The sequence below is a fragment of the Maniola hyperantus genome, chromosome 17, assembly GCF_902806685.2.
Source record: "Maniola hyperantus chromosome 17, iAphHyp1.2, whole genome shotgun sequence".
Lineage (NCBI taxonomy): Eukaryota > Metazoa > Arthropoda > Insecta > Lepidoptera > Nymphalidae > Maniola > Maniola hyperantus.
In genome coordinates, this window is record NC_048552.1 from 1,517,944 (window position 1) to 1,538,829 (window position 20,886).

The window sequence follows — 20,886 nt, forward strand, 5'->3', positions numbered from 1 at the left end:
CCCTGAAGAGACATTATTAGCCATGTTACCGGGGTGCACCGGCCCAAATACTGCTCTTTGGTAAACAGTGATGTATAGCCATGGCCTATGTTTTAGGGGAGCGCTCAACTGGTCCAGGCAAGTATGAATATCCGTTCCAATTCCGTCTGCCCAACAACTGTCCGGCGTCATTTGAAGGGCAACACGGTCACATCCGGTACGAGATCAAGGCAGTGGTGGACGGAGCCCTCCAGTTGGACCAGGAGGAGAAGATAGCTGTTAGAGTTGTGACTCCTGTGGATCTCAATTTGGACCCTTATTGTAGAGTGAGTATTTCTTTTAGTGTTAATTCAAGCACTGCAGTTTGAACAAATATAAGTAAGCAGTGATAGCCTAGTGGTTAAGACGTTGGCCTTCTATTTGGGAAGTCGGGGGTTTGAACAGGTGTGCACCTCTAACTTTTTGGAGTTATGTGCGTTTTAAACAATAAAATATCACTTGCGTTAATCGTGAAGGAAAACATCGATCACACACACACACACACACACTCACACACACTCTGTTCTAATTATTGTATATACTTTTAATCTAAGTCCATTCTGTTAAAATATTTTTCATTATAATTACATATTTTAAGTAATCTCTTGTGGCCTTCTGTAAAGCCTAGATTAAGATTTAAATAATAATAGGCTACTTGACAATTTTTTTAAGTTGGTCTTAAATGGTTAATATTTGTCCTATTATATCAAAAAAATTAACACTATATTTTTTTGCGCCCTAAAAACCGTAAAACTTTAATTTAAAAAAATATTTTTCTTAGACAGGTGAAAACACTGTCGGCCATGTTTGGCCGATAGATTATCTGTGCTCTGACGTCATGCATTTGTAAACAACAGTATAACCACAGGGTTATACTGTTGTTTACAAATGCATGACAACAGTATAACCACAGGGTTATACTGTTGTTTACAAATGCATGACGTCAGAGCACAGATAATCTATCGGCCAAACATGGCCGACAGTGTTTTCACCTGTCTAAGAAAAATATTTTTTTAAATTAAAGTTTTACGGTTTTTAGGGCGCAAAAAAATATAGTGTTAATTTTTTTGATATAATAGGACAAATATTAACCATTTAAGACCAACTTAAAAAAATTGTCAAGTAGCCTATTATGTAAGTACGCTGTTGATTACTTTCAAATAAATAAAAATAAACCTTCATGCCTAAAGTTTTCTATAATGTTCTCGAAGGTGTCTTATGTCCGCCAATCCGCAACTGGCCAGTGTTGGGGACTATGGCCGGCCTGAGCCTGTCTCATTCTGAGAGGAGACCCGTGCTCAGTACCAACAGGACCCTGTTAGTAAGCCTACCGTCCGTCCGACCGTGAGTCTGTCAGCGAGTCGAAAATTTTCACGTATTTCTATTGCTATAACAACAAATACTGAAAATCCAAAATTCCCGCCATGAAAATTAAAAAGTGTTGTTTTTTGTACGATTTTGTAGTCCGACACACACACGAAGGATTCCGTACCACCCGTGTGTGTGAGTCGGACTCGCACTTGACCGGTTTTTTAATTTGGCGCTATTTTGTAGGAGCCCATAGAGCTGCAGATGGAAGAGACCTACCGCTGCTGCTGCATAAGCTCTGGCGCCTGTGACGTGGCGGTGAACCTGCCCGTGTCGGGCTACTGTCCCGGACAGACCATCCCCGTTGAGCTGGTCTGCAACAACAAGGGCAGGGTGGAGATCAAAAATATCAAGCTCAGCATTATGAAGGTATTCACATCAAAGTCAAAGTCAAAACGTTTATTCAAAGTAGGTAAAAAAATTATGCTTTTTGATTATTAATGTTGTACCCCCCTGTCAATGTCATTCAAGTGCCAAGAGAGTAGAATCAATGCCCATTGTTTCCATTCCCAGCAATTGATATACATAGCGACGAGTAAGGCCGAGAATCGAATCAACGCTCGGAACACATGTGGGGAAACTGTGGTGGAGATCAAGAAGGGGCCCATTCCCGCTCGCACCAACCGCAACTGGACCGTAGAGATGGAGGTGCCTGCAATGGACGCGTACGACTTAACCGGATGCGAGTATATCAAACTGGAGTATAAATTCAAAGTAACTATTTTTTTACTCCGTCTACATAACCATCATGATAAAAAAAAGTTGTCGCAATGAAATATAACACGATATAGAAAGTGCTGAATTATCATGATTCATGATTATCAACTGACTAGCTTATTCCCGCGACTTCGTCCGCGTGGAATGCACAAATTTGAATTTTTAAAAATCCTTTCTTAATAGCTATCTGCACTTCAATATCAATTTCAGCCCGATCCGTTCAGTAGTTTGCTCTATGCGTTGATAGATCAGTCAGTTAGTCAGTCAGTCAGCTTTTCCTTTTATATTATACAGATAAACGTCCTCTGCTAGATATAGGTCTCTTGAAGGGATTTCCACACGCCACAGTCTTGCGTCGCCTGAATCCAGCAGTCGCAGGGAGCCCGCTGCGACTTGTTTCTTGTCGTCTGTCCACCCAGTGGGGTGTCTTCCCACGCTGCGCACCATATGTGTGCCGTATGCAATATGTGTGGTATGTAGAATGGCACCAGAAAGCCGGTGCCACTCTAGTTTCTTCGGACCCGAACTTATATCGGTTTTCAGCACAGATTTGTAACATCACTCAGTGACAATTATCATCATAATCAACCCATCGTCGGTCCACTACTGACCACGGGTCTCCTATCAGATTGAGAAGGGTATGACCATCGTGACCCAGTGCAGATTGACAGACTTCACGCACCTTTGAGAATTTATAGAGACCTCTCAGGCATGCAGGTTTCTTCACGATATTTTTCTGTACCGTTAAATCAAATGATATTTAATTGCTTAACAATATTAATTATTTCATAATTAAGTATTTGTTTCAGGTTATCATTAACCCCAAAGGATGTCACTCTGACACTGAAGACTCCCGTAGGATCGTAATAGGGACCGTCCCACTTGTGGGATACCAGGACAACATACCCAACCCACTGCAAGACCAACTGCCCCAACCGATCCCTGAAAAATCTTCCTACCCATCTACGATCAACGAGGGTAACCCACCCTTCCCAAACCCAGAACCGTATCCTGGAAATTCGCAGTACCCTCCCGCTAATTCTTACCCAAATGATGATAAATCAAATTCACCATATCCTCCTAACAGCTCATCTTACCCCTCTTCAAATCCACTGTACCCTGACGTAACTCCTTACATGGATAATCCTCCGCCTTACCCTGGTAATTTAACTGATCCTGTATCTAACCCGCCTTACCCCGCTGAAAATCCGCCATACCCTAATGAAAAGTCACCTTTCCTTGATGCAAGTTCGCCTACCTCTGGTGCAAAAGTGGATCCCGGATCTAATTCGCCAAGTGGTGGATCTGGAAGGAATTTGCCTCTTTTGTCACCTAACAGTCCTGTTTCGGTAAGTATACTTTGATGAAATAGAAAACGATTGGATACAATTTTCCTTGATAGAAAAAAAATTGAAAACTGCTGTCTATATAATTTAGTTTTAACCGGAAGTGGCACTTAATTTTTCTGTAGTTTTTGGGGTTCCGTACCTCAAAAGGAAAAACGGAACCCTTATAGGATCACTTTGTTGTCTGTCTGTCTGTCGGTCTGTCGGGTACTTCCCGTTGACTTAGAATCATGAAATTTGGCAGGTCGGTAGGTCTATAGCAGACATTAGGCGAAAAATCTGAAAACCGTGAATTTGTGGTTACATCACATACAAAAAATTAAATTGTGGTCATGAACTAATAACTAGTATTTTTAATTTTCGAAGTAAGATAGCTATATCAAGTGGGGTGTCATATGAAAGGACTTCACCTGTGCATTCTAAAACAGATTTATTTTTATGCATCATAGTTTTTGTTTTGTTTTGTTCAAATTAGTCGAAAAAATACGTCTGTAGTACGGAACCCTCGTTGCGCAAGCCTGACTCGCACTTGGCCGATTTTTTTGTATTATTATTAATTGCGATTTCCAATAATCTATCCCTCTCACATTTCTGCTTGGTTTGCTGTGAGTGTGAATGCATCTGTACGGGAGCGGTGTGCAGGCTCGACCGTACCAAAGGGGAGATCTCCCACCGAGCGGTTGGTTGTGCTCGGTAGCGCCAGCTGGGCCGACGGTTATGTCTTGAAACTTCTATATATAGTCCAGATTGTGAAAACTCCGTTAGTGCGATTGCTATCGGCGGTACATTTGTTCGGGACTACGTCATCGATTGAACAGCGCCATCTAGTTTCTATTGTGGTAACCGCCACACATCATAAAACGTAATTTGCAGCCGCGTCCCGCGAGCCCGTTCGCCACAGCGAGCGCGCCCGCACCCGACTCGCCCGACAGCGCTCTTCCTGAAAGTGAGTTACTTATTTTATGTTTGGAGATAATTTATTTAAATTAAATTCTATTTAATTAAAGAAAAAAGTACACTAAAAATTTTAAAATTGCTGTCATGAAAATTTAAAAAAAAATATTTTACGATGGACTGAATTTTTTATCTTGTGCTTTGGTCTTCAAAGTGTGGTGAAAATATTCACTTCATTTAGAAATAAATTTAAATAAAATCTATGTTTCTTAGTCATTCAAAATCTATCTTATCCAAATGTGAAAATTACTTCTCCATAGTGAAAATGTTAGAATGTGCGAGAGAGAAGGAAACTTAACTAACAACAGTACCTTAACAGAATGATTTATGTTTGTTTCAGAAAAAGATTAAGACATCGAAATATTTCCGCCTCAGAAGCCTACAACTCGAATGTTATTAAAGATCTGCCCCCCAATTGTGTAAGAATAACCATTTCATGGCTATCGCAATCGTCAGGAAATTCTGCCATTTGATTGGTTGATTCGCTGTTTACATTTTTTCACAGCCAATCAAAGGGCAGAATTCTTGACGATTGCGATAGCCATGAAATGGTTATTCTTACACAATTGGGGGGCTGTACTAGTACGTATGTAAGAAAATAAAACGGCTGAGACAGGCACCGTGGTAACTCCATAGGTATTCCGCGGGGTGATTACGTAAAACGTTGCAGTAGCGACAGCAACGCGACAGCAGTAGCAATGCGACACTTTATTTGCTTTCTCTCTTCTTCTTCTTATTTTGCTTTGTGGCTATTGCTGTCTCTCTCTAGCCGGACGTTTGACAGCAATGATCGCGAGATTTACGCCTGTCGCGAGATACGTAATCACCCCCCCCGGTTTTTATTTTTACCACGGAACACTTATGATCCATGGTGTCTGTCTGTTTGTCTGAGTATCACAAACAATTTATTTTTAGAAATAACGAACAACCCTTTGACAAATCAAAAGTCGAAGATTTGACAAAACTTTTATGCTATTTTTTTGGATGCAACACTCGTTCTTGAATTTCCCAAATAAAATTCGGTATTAAATTGAAAGGCAAACTTTGCCCTGATATTCATAAGCGTGCTCCATCTTAGGCTGCATCATCACTTCACTTGCCCGTAGGCCTGATTGCAGCCATAAAAAAAAACGATTTCCCAAAAAAGAGGAGGTTCTCAATTCGGCGCATTTGCCTAAAACCTGCATCAATCATTATTATAATCTCAATTATTCTGATTGGCTGAATTTGTGCGATTCTTGTTGCAACAATGCATTGTAGCCAATAGTAAGCGAGCATCAACCAATCAGAGGTGATTGCGATCGTGACATTGTAGCTGTCATTCTCCCGCAATCGCGGCTCATGTTTTGTACTCGTATGACATCTACATAGTGTCAGGTTATAAGTTTTTTTCTAAACCTTCCTTTACAAAAATAGGTCCCATACCTTTTTATTATCTAAAACTTTATACACGTAGATTTAATAAATATTAAACAGGGACTTTTTCAGCTAATATGGCAGTCAAACAGATTTATAACATATTTTTTAGAATAAGATTATTATATTAACTAAGGAAATAAGAAATATACTTTTGATTAAAAAGGTAAAAAAAAAAAAGTGAAATAAAATTTTATTTTCATTGGAGACTATATTTTATGTTAAGTGTTTTTTTATATGTACTAACTATTCTTGTAATTGTAACTGTTTGTTTCCATAAAAATAAATAAATTAAAAATTAAACTTTTGATTTGATAATAACAGATCCTATTAGGTATATCATTGTTCTAAATCGAATTATATTTTTTAAGAACTATTTTGACGTGCCGATTCTACCTCATAAGTACAATCTCATGGTATATTTAATTTCTAATATCACTAAATATATTGATAAAATACACTATATTTTAATATAGGTAATGCTTCAATCTTCATATCACTGTAGAACTTCTGGACTACCAACTTAGAATATTTTTACTGTGCATTTATATGAGCATTTATGATTACCTACATAATATAACAGTAGGTAAAATTAATGTACCTAAATAATCTACTCAATAAAAATATATTCTAAATATCTAAATTAGAAAAATATATTCTAAATACCTATCTAATTCATGTCTAAATTAGATCTAAAGATTTAATAATTTTTATTTGTTTTCATATTATAATAAATATATTTTTTACTGTAATTTTAAGCTTTGTATCTTGAAACAGCTGTGATCCAGTTCTAAACAGTCACCTATATGGAGCATTTTTTATATTAATGATATTTTTACATGAATAAGTGTTTTATTCAATCATTATAAATAAGTATTAGGTATTAGGTACTTAATTGTTATTCATACATCATTTTATAAAATAAAATGTTGCATATTTCTACTTATTAATACCTGTAGGTACTTAATAAGTTATTCTATTTTGTGCAACATTTATATTGAGTTACGGTTATTTTTCAGATATTATGTAAGAGTAAAGTTTAGTTAAACTAAAGGCACTAGGTTGTATTTAATTTATGTGTCTGTATCATTCACTATACCTAGTCGATATTTGAACAAAATTTTTTATACTGTTTTTGAAAATAACCGAGATCTATATAATAATGATAATACTTTTTTCTGTAAGCAGCACAAAAAATGGTGCTGAAAAATATAAATTAAGTACATAATTTAACTGTAAGAATTATACTTAATTTTTTATAGTACAAATTCTTAAATTTAATTAAGTAAAAGCCGGATAATTTGCGAGTCAAACTCGCGTATAGAGGGTTCCGTACTTTGAAACGATATATTATGTGTTAATTTTGTTGCGTAAATTATTTTGATTTTCAACTGTTTTATCACATAAATTAAGTATATTTTTTATGTTGTTAAGTATAATAATAACTATAATTAACGATTCTCGGAATTTTTCCTTTACATGTGCTTCTTGCCAAATGTCATGATTCTAAATCAAGGGGAAGTATGGATAAATACGCTTTTGGTTTATTTGCGAGTGTAGACCTAAATATTTGATATTAATATCAACTTCATATCATTACGCGTTCCTGATATAAAGATTCTTGACAAACAGACGGACAGCGAAACGAAGTGATCCTGTAAGGGTTCCTTTTTATTTTACTAGGTACGGAACCCTAAAATGTACGGTGCGTATTTTATATGGGCCATATATAGGTAACTACGTGTTTGTGATTTTTTATCGCTTTTATTGAATGTTAATGTTTAGAAATTACTAACATTATACCCAATTTTATATGAAAAAAATAAATTTTTAATGAAATAGGTACATTACTTATATTTTGTTTTATTTAAATTCCTTAACACGACTTCATTCACGTGTTATGTTTACGTTTTTAAAAATCCGTGGGAACTCTTTGATTTTCCGGGACAAAAGAAGCCCCCATGTCCGTCCCAGGATATGCTATGCAAATAAAAGAAAATTCAGTTCTGTTTCTATACATTTTATTGTCGAAATAGACATTATATAAGTATGTAATAACAATATAACAATAGGTATAATTTTTATTTACATTAATTGTGATTATAGGTATAAATGCACGGTTGACTTGGCCACTTTTGGCTTAGAATTAAACGAGTATTATTCAAAAGTCGAGATTATATGGAAAATAAAATATTAATTATTGTGATAAAATAAATTGCAAGAACTTGTAACACATTATTCATTACATAAAAATCGAGAACATACAAGTCCCGCCAATTGCTATTGCGCTGGAACCATGTCTCATTAACATCGAAATGACGTGATTTTGACGTCAGCAGAAATAAAAATAAACCATCGGCTTGAAACTTCAGTCTAGTGCTGACGTCACTAAAATGGCGGTCACGCGCATTAGCAATTTGCGGGACATAACTAACTGAAACTTAAGGTCGCATTACAAAAACAAAGGTAATTTTATGAAATAGTTTACTTTTTGCTGGCAGTACAATATTATCAAGTTGCGAGTAAAGCCGCTACGATTGCAACTAGCTTTATGCTTGTACAAATCATATCAAATCAGATTTGATTTTAATTAAGGCCTACACAGATGAGGAAAGTCCTTCGGGTACTTTTTGTCCGTCGAAACAGATCGCTTACAACTGCATCGAATAACGCCCACGAGGGACTACAAGTACCCCATACAAAAATCCCCCAGATTGTCGAGGACATCGACAGATTGGGCCGCACTAAAGTACGGGGGAGTCCTCGAAAAAAATAGAACCAACGTTCTAAGGCACATCAACACAGCGAATTTTGAGAGCTTTGTTTTTATCTGTCACACCAACAAATAATAAATGCATTTTAGTTTTTTTCTTTCTATGTATTTTAGTCCGCGTTGAGCGCTCGAGTGTTTGTTCGCTTCCAGCGGACAAATGATCGAACATCAGGACATTTTATCTCCGCTTTGGGGATTTTTGTCCTCCGCGGACAAAAGTCCCTTGTCTGTGCAGGCCCTTACCATATTCGAGACTACGGATAGTACAAAGTTGTTCAAATGGCACGTTCGGTAGGTATCAAGTAGGTACTTATTTATAAATCTTTAAAATTAATTGTTTAACTGTGATAAAGTATCAAAAAGCTACAAAAATATTCATCAAAAATATTAAATATTTTTATATAAAGTAACGAACACTCTTATTTATTAATTTATGCGCAATTATAAAAATTAAGTAGGTATATAAGTTCAGTGTTATAATAGTATCTCTACATAGTATAAAACAAATTCGCAATCCGTATAAAATAAATGTCTCTGTATTCACCACTATAACTCCTACACTAGAAAGTATATAACTGATGTAAAAACAGCATTTTAAAAATTAACTTTAATATAGGTACATACTTTTAATGCTTAGAACTAGACTTTTTGAATCGAATAAAATTCTGAATTTTACCGTAGTTTATATCACTTTAGGATCAAATTAAGACACTTTTCAAAAAGGGTAAAATACCCTATTACAATAGATACCCTGTTTCAATAAGGCGGTGGAGCGGACGGTGCAGAAGGCTGCGAGCCATTCGATTGTGTGGGGTAAGGTGGACTTTGACCAGGGTAGGGGTAACCCGCAACCCTTACACTCGTGGACCTTTGACTTACACTTGTCATTTGTACACCCCCGGAGCTATGATTTACACTTGTCATTTGTACACTGACACTTGAATTACCGTCGGGAACTCGAAAACCGATTTCGTGAGAATTTACGAGACTATTTTTCGAACCATACATCGGTGCATCAGTTACATTAGCTGATATAGGGTACGGGATTAGACCAGGGGGGTAAGCTTGGAGGTTGGTTAGGTTTTGGTTGGTGGTGTAAGGTTGGTACTCTGGGGGTAGGTTGACTGCGTTGTTGCGGTCCGGTATGGGGCCGTTGGGGAGCTTGTCCGCCATGGGGTGGTGTGTAAGGTCTGTGTTTTCTCCGATCGGGACGAGGCCGATACATATTTCGGCTTCGTCCTCCAAGTCTTCGTTGCAACCGGACAGTTTGATCATAACCTGAAAATAAAAATTAGGCATTTATACTGTTACTAGATGATGCCCGGCGCATGCAAAAGCATGAGTAAATAGCTGTATAAATAATTTGAAATGGAATTCCTAACCAAAGAAGAGATATTTGAGATCAAAGTGCTGGCCACTTAATACGACAAAATGCCAATTTCATATGTAAGGACCTAATATTTATAGCACATGGTTAAAAATTATATTTATGTATTGCCATGCAAGGCGGTATAATAAAGATTACTAAAAACTAAAATAGTATGCATATAGTCTATGAGCGAATTTTATAAGAACCTAGAGCCACGTGGACGAAGTCACAGGCATTATTTAATTTTTGATAAATATAATAAAGTCGAACGTGTTGACACTCATTTGAGAAGGTCCACGCCCAACAGTGGACAGGTTGATGTTAATAGTTACCTTAAAGAAATACCCGACATCGATGATATTGCAGTTCTCCATGTTGGGCGCGATGAAGTCCGGCACGGTGAGCTCGAACACGTAGTCCTTGTTGGTGTTGCTGAGGATGGGGCCCTTCTTCATCGTCATGAGCACCTCTTCCGGCGGCTCGTACTCCGAAGCGGGCTGCAGGCTGCGGTATCTTTCCCTCTGAAATGGAAGACATACAGGTTATCATAATTATTTAAGTATTCTGTGCTGTTATGCCGAACAGCTGTGTTGAATTTCAACGTCACGTAATAATTATACTTTACTAATTTTTATTAATCTCTGTGCAAGAGCAGGGGCCGAAAAGGATTAGAACCCAGTGCTATGCTATAGAGTGCGAGAATGGAACTTCTTTGGCAGAGCTTAAAAGATTTCCAGAGGAAATACTGATGTCTTAAGTCTGGGATTTCATGGTTTTAATTTCAAAATATTTAAACCTGTTTAGCCAACGTTCAATGTAGAAGATCTGTTGAAAATCTGTCCTAAACAGTGAAATCCTGGAAATCATAATATGGCAAAATAAAACACTCACAGTGGTGATCTGGAAGATGATCGTGTTGATCTCCACGCTGGTGCTGTTCCGCACGGCGACAGTGACGGGCACGACTTGTCCGGGACACATGCCCTGCGCGGGCAGACGCACGGTTATACCCAGTGGCTTGGACGACCAGAAGCACTGGCAACTCATCTCCTCCTCGAATTCCATCACTAGGGGATTCTGTTGAAGGAAACTTCTCTGAGATGGGTCGCACTTTGTGTATTTTCAAGGCTTAGAGTGCCTACTGCCTGTCTATTGAGTGGAGACAATTTCAGCGGATCGGATTATTATTGTTTGATACATCATCTAAATATATAAAAGGAAAAGGTGACTGACTGACTGACTGGTCTATCAACGCACACCTCAAACTGCTGGACGGCTCGGGCTGAAATTTGGCATGCAGATAGCTATTATGACGCAGGCATCCGCTAAAAAAGGATTTTTTGAAAATTCAACGCCTAAGGGGATGAAATAGGGCTTTGAAATTTGTGTAGTCCACGCGGACGAAGTCGCGAGCATAAACTAGTCCATACTAATATTATAAATGCGAAAGTGTGTCTGTCTGTCTGCTAGCTTTTTACGGCCCAACAGTTTAACCGATTTTGATGAAATTTGTTATAGAGTTAGCTTACATCCCAGGGAAGGATATAGGCTACAGATAATAAACAAAATGTTCATTAATATGTTCACACGACAGAGATAAAGGTTTTTATGTTCATAAATTGATGTTTCATATTAAATTAGTCACAAACTGGAATGATAAGGCAGTAATTATCGCATTACCATAATATCAGCACTGCCAGTGTTCAAGTTCATGGGATCAATAACATCAAAGCTAGCTTCAATCTTGTTCTTGGTGACGCCATCCTGTTGTATGACGTATGCTGTGACCGAGTATGTGACCTGGCCCTTCTCACCCTTAAAGGAGGATGGGCAGGTGAAGGGCAGTTGATACGAGAACGGAATGGAATGTTCACCCGTCTCCAATACTATTGGACCTGAAACATGTCATATAAAAATATTTTTCACCCCCAATGCGCAGGTGAAAAATTAAAAAAAATTACAAAAATAAAGAAATTTATTTATATGGTGAGGTAAGGTGGAGAATACTTACCTTTTTCCTTCCAGCGGGCAAATAAGGGGTAGGAGAAGGATGGCCCTCCCCTACAGTATAAGATAAGATTCGGGCGCCAGCCAGCCGGAGGAACGACGCACGGATAGCCGAGCAGAGGCCTGAACCTTTAATCTCAAGGCAGGGATTTCGGGCCTACTCCGTCGTGGACTCTCTCACGAGACGACAAATGTCAGATAAATATGTTGGAGGATCAAAACAATGAAAAATTGTAAAAATTTTTGAATTATAATATAATTTTCTATTTAAAATAAATTACTATTAATAGCGTCCCTACGTTCCTTGCCTTATCTTAATTCTATGAAATATAGGTACCCTTTACATTATTAAATATTAGACCTAGGGTTATGAAAAATTTGTACTAAAATTAATAAAATATATCGTTCGCCACGCACCGGAGGATATTTTAAAGAGTCCACTGATTAAGATTTATAAACCGACACACTAGATCTTCGGATGCAGGCCGATTTGTGTGAAGGGACATTTCAACACCATGTTCTAATCAGGTTCCACAAACACATATTTTTGAAGCAAATCACCTCATAGTGCGATAAATAGGGAAACACAAGGGGAACACATGGGGAACACAGGGGAACAGCGCATTAGCGCTGTTATTTCATAATATCCATATTAAGGTGAAGCCTTCAAGGCCGAAATTACTGCTTTCTAGGCATTTCGCCACAAAACGTCTCATATTTCATAAAAATCCGGAGAGAGCCGAATATCACGTACGAATTTTGGAAGAAAAGTGACAAGTCATTAGTCATGTCAAATGTCTTCCATCAATTACTATAAATTTCGTTTAAAAAAAAACAACTGTCAAAACACTGATCTATGGTCTCCTTGAAGATAATAATGGGTAGAGGTTATGTTACCGATGTAAACAAATGCCTGTCAGTGTCAAAATTCTATTGCAAAATAAAAAGGAAAACAATTATAATAAAGGTGTAACGAGACCGTCTAGGTACACGTTACAATTTCCCCTTTCTAGAGAAAAAGAAAAAAAAAAATTTTTTTTTTTCTTTACCCTTAACAATCCTGTAAGGCAAAAACGAAGGGAACTACCAAACAAAAGAAGAATTAAATATCTAAATTCATTCAAGCCAAAACGACCAAATAATCTTTAATAAATACGGATTGAGAAGCAATCCTTCAAAGCAAAAAAAAATTATCTTAAACTAAAATTGCATAGTATTGGCATTCAACTGACCAGACACGTAGCACCAACGCTGTGAAATGGTAAGCCAAACTAGCGAAGAAGAGAAGAAAACTTTCTAAAGAGTGTGTGATTAGAATTGGCATTCTACTGACCAGATCACTAAGCACTAACGCCGTGAAATGATAAACCAATCTAACACAACACTTAGCCTAAACAAAAAGAGTCTAGAGTTAGTCTGCACCCGTTCAACCCGCTGAGGCACCCTCGCCGCGCATTGACGAACTAACCTAGCTAAAGGGTTTTCGGAATGGTCTGCAACTGGACAAAGCACTGGGCACCCTCGCCGCGCAGTGTCGAACCACCCAAAATGATGCACTACAAAAGAGCGACATCCAAAACACCGTCCTGCCTAAGCAAGGACATAGCATACATGTCCACATGTGTGAGACAAGGCTGAATATGAGTACTAAAGACCCATCCAAAAGAAAATATTTACATCCACTTGCCCGTTAAACAGACACAAGCAGGAGGATAGCATGGAGCATGTGCCAACCATGATCCCACAAAAGAGCTGTACATATGTACAAAACTACTTGACTGATTAAAACAGAAACAAGCAGGAGGATAATACGGGGCATGTGCTAAACCGTAATCCCACATAAAAAGAACTGTACATACCTATTTACAACGAAATAAGGTAATACGGTGCAAACGAAGACAACCGCAACCAAAAATAAGTATAGGATTGACATAGGAGCCAAAAATCCTATACAAAATGAGCCCTTATAAAAGAACTACAAAGATAAAAATGTACAATATATACACATAAGGTAGTGCGGGGCAACTGCATAGCCGCAAGCTACAAAAGGATAGGATTGACAAAATAGCCAAAAATCCTATAAAATCAGTAGGACTGACAAGGAGTGTCAAAGAATCCTACTCAAAATGATTAGTCCTTATTGTGTTAGCTTCTGTTTAGTCCTTTTCAAAATAAAATTAATTTTAAGTTTTAATTTTGTCAAATTTTAAGAATATCTTTTATATGGTATCTACCTGTACTATTCTTTGCCAAATCTTTCAATATATAAACAGTATCTGAAATTTTCTTTATTATTTTACATTTAACAAATCTAGGAGCTAATTTAGCTGAAAAGAACGAAGCAGCATTGGATTGCACAAAGTTGCGCCTCCAAACTATGTCTCCAACACAATAAGAAATGACTTTTCTTCCCACATTGTAGTATTTGGCATTACGTCTATATGATTTAGCCAAATTACTAACAGTTTTATCAAAAATATTACTCAAAGTAAGAAGTGCGTCCGAATAATCAGAACGACTACCAATAACTAACTCTGAAGGATCAGAGATAGAATTAAATTTATGTAGGGACCCATCGAGGAAAACTTCCCTACCAAACATAAGAAAATTAGGTGTGTATCCGGTAACTAGATTAATAGTGCCATTAATAGCTGCCTGTATATGGGGCAAATATTTAGACCAGGTTCTATGATCGTTCTCAACATAGCATGCTATACAAGTTTCAATAGTCTTATTAAAGCGTTCAACTGGGTTATTCTGAGGGGTATACAAAGTGTTATAAAATAATTTTGGAATGTTATATTCTTTAGCAAAGTGTTTAAAAGATACCAAAGTGAATACCAAAATGAACCGAATTTAAATCATCATGATTATTTCTAATAGTTTCTAAAATATTTTCTCTAGGTATTACTATTTTCCAAGCTAAATTTTGATTTAAAATAGATTTAGGCTTGACATATTTATACAAGGTATGGCTTTAGATAATAATTTAGAAAAGTAGGCAATAGGATGTTATTGACATGAGTCATCATCTTGCATCAGAACGTTAATTAATTTAGTTAAGGGTAAAAAGTTCGAAATAAATCATCTGTAATAATAAAATCTATGTGACAAAACAGTTTGTTATCAAAATCTGTCCAAATAACCGATCAGAAAGTCTTGTAATTCGACGGTGCATTTATCACATCAAATGACATCCTAACGAATCCAAACAACCACGACCTAGGACTACAAACATGGTCTAGTCAATGAAATTCAAAAAAAAAAAGTAAAATAAGTAGGTAAGTATAAAATTTAGAAAGGAAGAAATCATTTTCTTGTAAATGAACAATGAAATTCTCCGTTTTTAAATTTGGATAAAATGTCAAAATAATATAAAAGTCAAAACCAAGGATGATGTCAATAAAATATTAAAGTTGTTATTTGTCGCTGTGCACCTTACATTTTCCAAGAAAATTGGCCACGACGACTCCTATATAGTATTAAGGTTAAATTTCCTAAGAGGAAATATACCTATTTAGGTAGTTGGCATTAAGGGCAATATGATTAAGAACTCTAAAAGACAAAGACTTACCAAGAAAATATGTTAAGTTAAATTTTGAAGATTGAAATGCTTGTTTACATAATAATTACTTACAATTTGTGATGAACTATACTCCGTTCCAGACATACTAATAGAATCTTGACCGAACATGGTAATGTTTACAAAATCTATAGATATACAAAGCTTTATCATTACATTTCACTCGCAATAGATAATAAGTAATACACAATATACCTCAAAATAAGCTACGCTTGATTAACATGAAAGAACACTTAAATTAGCTATGCTAGGACAAACATCTTAGTATCTAGGCATACAATAAATAGGTTACACGGTTACAATACACCTTAAAATATTACAAAAACACTAAGTAAGACAAGAACGACGGCAATTAAAATATTGATCCACCAAACCATGAGAATCAACACGACTAGGATCCCAAAAAAGAATCAGGTCCCTGTTCGGGCGCCAAATGTCATATAAAAATATTTTTCACCCCCAATGCGCAGGTGAAAAATTAAAAAAAATTACAAAAATAAAGAAATTTATTTATATGGTGAGGTAAGGTGGAGAATACTTACCTTTTTCCTTCCAGCGGGCAAATAAGGGGTAGGAGAAGGATGGCCCTCCCCTACAGTATAAGATAAGATTCGGGCGCCAGCCAGCCGGAGGAACGACGCACGGATAGCCGAGCAGAGGCCTGAACCTTTAATCTCAAGGCAGGGATTTCGGGCCTACTCCGTCGTGGACTCTCTCACGAGACGACAAATGTCAGATAAATATGTTGGAGGATCAAAACAATGAAAAATTGTAAAAATTTTTGAATTATAATATAATTTTCTATTTAAAATAAATTACTATTAATAGCGTCCCTACGTTCCTTGCCTTATCTTAATTCTATGAAATATAGGTACCCTTTACATTATTAAATATTAGACCTAGGGTTATGAAAAATTTGTACTAAAATTAATAAAATATATCGTTCGCCACGCACCGGAGGATATTTTAAAGAGTCCACTGATTAAGATTTATAAACCGACACACTAGATCTTCGGATGCAGGCCGATTTGTGTGAAGGGACATTTCAACACCATGTTCTAATCAGGTTCCACAAACACATATTTTTGAAGCAAATCACCTCATAGTGCGATAAATAGGGAAACACAAGGGGAACACATGGGGAACACAGGGGAACAGCGCATTAGCGCTGTTATTTCATAATATCCATATTAAGGTGAAGCCTTCAAGGCCGAAATTACTGCTTTCTAGGCATTTCGCCACAAAACGTCTCATATTTCATAAAAATCCGGAGAGAGCCGAATATCACGTACGAATTTTGGAAGAAAAGTGACAAGTCATTAGTCATGTCAAATGTCTTCCATCAATTACTATAAATTTCGTTTAAAAAAAAACAACTGTCAAAACACTGATCTATGGTCTCCTTGAAGATAATAATGGGTAGAGGTTATGTTACCGATGTAAACAAATGCCTGTCAGTGTCAAAATTCTATTGCAAAATAAAAAGGAAAACAATTATAATAAAGGTGTAACGAGACCGTCTAGGTACACGTTACAAACATCATTTATTTTTATTTTTATTCAGATACAAATAAGCCCTTGACTGCAATCTCACCTGGTGGTAAGTGACAGATGATGCAGTCTATGACAGTTTTTTTAATAAACCCATGCCCCTTTGGTTTCTGCACGGCATCGTACCGGAACGCTAATTCGCTTGGCGGCACGGCGTTGTCGGTAGGGTGGTAACTAGCCACGGCCGAAGCCTCCCACCAGACCAGACCAGAAATTTAGAAATTGTAAAATTCCTAATCCCTGCCAGGAATCGAACCCGGGGCCTCCCACTAATAAGACCACAGCGCTTACCACTGCGCCAGGGAGGTCGTCAGAATATTACAAGTATGTTATTGTTGTATGTATATTCACAATAAAGAAATTTGTATTTGTATTTGTTATCCAGTCCAGTAATTCGTACCTTCGTACCCTTATATAAATGCGAAAGTGTGTTTGTTTGTCCTTCAATCACGTCGCAACGGATTGACGTGATTTTTTGCATGGGTATAGATAAAGACCTGGAGAGTGACATAGGCTTTTTTTCATCCCAGAAAATCAGAGTTCCCACGGGATTTTAAAGAACCTAAATCCACGCAGACGAAGTCCCTGGCATCAATTAGTTCCACCATAAGTTAGATGTTTTAGGTACGGTACGTGGCTAAGAAAGGATTTTTTGAAAATTCAACCTATAAGGGGGTGAAATAGGGGCTTGAAATTTGTGTAGTCCACGTAGCAGAAGATGCAAGCATAAGCTAGTCACTGTATAAAAGAAATTGAATACTAAGGCTGTCTTCAGGTTAGGTGTATGACTAGTCTTCAATTTAAAGGTAGCTTTAAATGAAATCGCCAGCCAAATATGTCGTTAGTATATTAAATTTAACTATACCTTGAATGACACATACCTGCATAATAACACAATAGGTACTAGACTCTCAAAAGTGTTTGGAATAAATAAGCAGACCTTGGTGTAATTTTCAAGCCTCAATAACTCAATTGTCTAAGATAAATAAATAAATAAAAATATTTTTTATTCAATTAACATCCATACTAATATTATAAATGTAAAAGTGTCCGTCTGTCTGTCTGTCTGCTAGCCTTTCACGGTCTATCCATTCAACTGATTTTGACAAAATTTGGTACAGAGATAGCTTGCATCCCGGGGAAGGACATTAGGCTAGACTTCTCATCCCAGAAAATCAAAGAGTTCCCACAGGATTTTTAAAAACCTAAATCCACGCAGATGAAGTAGCAGGCATCATATTATAGTATGTCTTAACTTTTACACACTTTTTTTGAATTACGAGTTCTACCACCACATAAGTGCAACAATTTGCTTGTTCATTTCACTTTTGCTATTATCTCAAACATCAGGAAGATTTTCTTCAAAAAACTGTTGGCCACAGGACAAAAATTACCTTGAGTAAGACGTTGCACATGATTGAAGTACCCCTCCTTGCCGAGATACTTCAGGAACTTCTGCCTTCTTACACCTCCATACACTTCCGTTTGCTCCTCTATCCATTGCACGTTACCTTCCCCAAGGAAAACTATATCGATAGCTGCAAATTAAAACAATAGCTGTATATAAAACTGTGCCCCCAAGCTTATAAATTAAGGTTGATACTGCTTAGTAAGAAAAAACATGTTTTACGATGACGATCCCAACATGAATAACACTAATTTCTAATTGACTTTAATTACTCAATGAAATTAGATCAAATTGACTTCTAGTTCTTACCGGAAATATCTACCGGTGAGTTTAGTTTGAAGTTTATCTTCCCCTCGAGCACCTGACCAGAATAAAATATGGATTTCGAACCATTGAATACAATACACGGATCAATAAATAGGTGGAAACGTTGAGGTGGATCCATTGAAGCTTAACTTTTCTGCAAAGAAAATAATATTCAAAGAAAACCAATTAAGATAACTTTAACAAGTAATATAAATTTTCATTGTTCAAACTTCTCAGGAAAATAGGAAAAACTCTAGGAAATACCTATAAAAATAATATCAATATTTTTGAGTTTTTGGATGATTTTTGTTTTGGCACCACAGAGTAGGTACTTTGTAATGGCAGTTGGCACCACGGTGCTATCACTTTGAACAACTTGACTGGAAACGCGTATTTTGTATAGTTTAGGAACTCATCGCTAGATGGCGGTGATAAATTTTGTAATAGCCACACTAAATATTTTTTTATATTGGCATCCCCATTTTATCCGTTGTCACACGTTTCATTTCACGCAGCAATTTCATAAAAAAATATCGAAATATCATGTAATATCAAACAATTTTGACCAGAAAAAATATTGTAATAATTTTGTGGCTAATTTATTTGTTTATTCGTATTGTAATATTCAATTTTGCGGACCTTATTTTTTAGATACAGAGGTCTGAGAAAGGAATATGACACATTAAATTGTAATCTGACAGTTGTCAATCACGTTATTTTTAGTCTATTGTCATTGTCATTTGCCATTCGTTCGTGCGTGTTGTTTAATTTTACTCGTTTTATTTCTTCATTGTGCGCTAATATTTCTTTACTTTCTTTGCTAAATTCAATGCTATTTTGCTTTAACTGGACACCGACGGACCCGCTTTTTATTGTTGACCCTCGCTACGCCCACTGGACTTTTATTTGCCTCTCGATTTGGATACTACCGACGATGCCGCATAATTTAACTATAAAGTGCTGTGTACCTAACTGTGGCAAAACACGTAAGTACAATTTTGTTTAGACCTATTACTAGCACCTATGACCTACGTTTCATATTTAATTACGTAATGCAATTACCTATATGCAAACTTAAACCTAACCTAACTAACCCAGTATACCTTGAAGCATATATTTTTCTGTGAATTTTTAAACAAAGTGTGCTGTTTTAAAAATAATATAGTAAGTATTCGAAAGTCAAATGTTTCTTTTATAGGATTGGATGGAACAATCTTACACATTTTTCCCAATCCTGAAAAAGACCCTGACCGGTTTCGGACTTGGCTCTATGCAATTGGTGGAGATATATTGGCACTGGAAAACAAGACCATTTTTAAGTATCGGAGAGTATGTCATCATCATTTTCAAACTCGGTTCTATACTACAAGCAACAGGTTATGTGCCAATGCTGTGCCAACACTAAATTTACCAGGTTAGTAAAGTTTTGTAATGGTTTATTGTTATTGAAATAAAACATGTTTCCCACATAAGTGAGAGTATGATCATATGGAATCTAACTAAAAAAGCCACCTGTGCTAACTTAATTAATATAATATTAAATAATATATTAAGTATGTTATACTAGATGATGCCCGTTACTTCGTCCGTGTGGATTTAGGTTTTTAAAAATCCTGTGAGAACTCTTTGACTTTCCGGGATAAAAAGTAGCCTATGTCCTTCCCTGGGATGCAAGCTATATCTGTACCAAATTTCGTCAAACTCGGTTGAATGGATAGGCTGTGAAAGGCTAGCAGACAGACACACTTTCGCATTAATAATATTAGTATGGATAGTGAATTTTAAATTCCTAAAAGACCCTAAGTTTTAGTGCACTCAACAAATTTTAACAATAGGCTCAGGACTGGCACCTTAAGTTAGGAAGATTGACAGGTCTAAATTAAATTAACAGCTGTATTTTGCAAAATTTCATTATGAGTTGACAATATAATCCGAGTTCCTGTAACTAAACCAACCGGCCAAGTGCAAGTCATGCTCGCGCAACGAGGGTTCTGTACTAGTCGTATTTTTTTCGACATTTTGCACGATAATTCAAAAACTATGATGCATAAAAATAAATAAAATCTGTTT

At 36.6% G+C, this 20,886-nt stretch overlaps 2 protein-coding genes across 3 annotated transcripts in view; one reads left to right on the forward strand and one right to left on the reverse strand.

Moving 5' to 3' along the window:
• The window catches only part of LOC117990200 (arrestin domain-containing protein 17-like), a 436,990-nt gene extending 429,317 nt beyond the window's left edge, over window positions 1–7,673 (forward strand). For both annotated transcript variants that reach the window (XM_069504341.1, XM_034977664.2), the window contains 6 exons: window positions 97–305; window positions 1,573–1,755; window positions 1,900–2,100; window positions 2,913–3,452; window positions 4,323–4,395; window positions 4,744–7,673. In XM_069504341.1, coding sequence (XP_069360442.1) covers window positions 97–305; window positions 1,573–1,755; window positions 1,900–2,100; window positions 2,913–3,452; window positions 4,323–4,395; window positions 4,744–4,754 — 1,217 coding nt within the window. In that variant the 3' untranslated portion in view covers window positions 4,755–7,673. The remainder of the gene's footprint in view (window positions 1–96; window positions 306–1,572; window positions 1,756–1,899; window positions 2,101–2,912; window positions 3,453–4,322; window positions 4,396–4,743) is intronic.
• Window positions 7,674–7,829: 156 nt separating this feature from the next.
• Window positions 7,830–19,160, reverse strand: LOC117990201 (arrestin domain-containing protein 5-like). The gene is made up of 7 exons (XM_069504348.1): window positions 19,081–19,160; window positions 18,820–18,970; window positions 18,497–18,640; window positions 11,642–11,856; window positions 10,853–11,038; window positions 10,294–10,482; window positions 7,830–9,870 (listed from the first exon to the last, which is right to left on the reverse strand). The coding sequence occupies exons 2-7, from the start codon at window positions 18,953–18,955 to the stop codon at window positions 9,349–9,351; spliced, it is 1,392 nt and encodes a 463-aa protein (XP_069360449.1). The 5' UTR covers window positions 18,956–18,970; window positions 19,081–19,160; the 3' UTR covers window positions 7,830–9,348.
• Window positions 19,161–20,886: the final 1,726 nt, after the last annotated feature.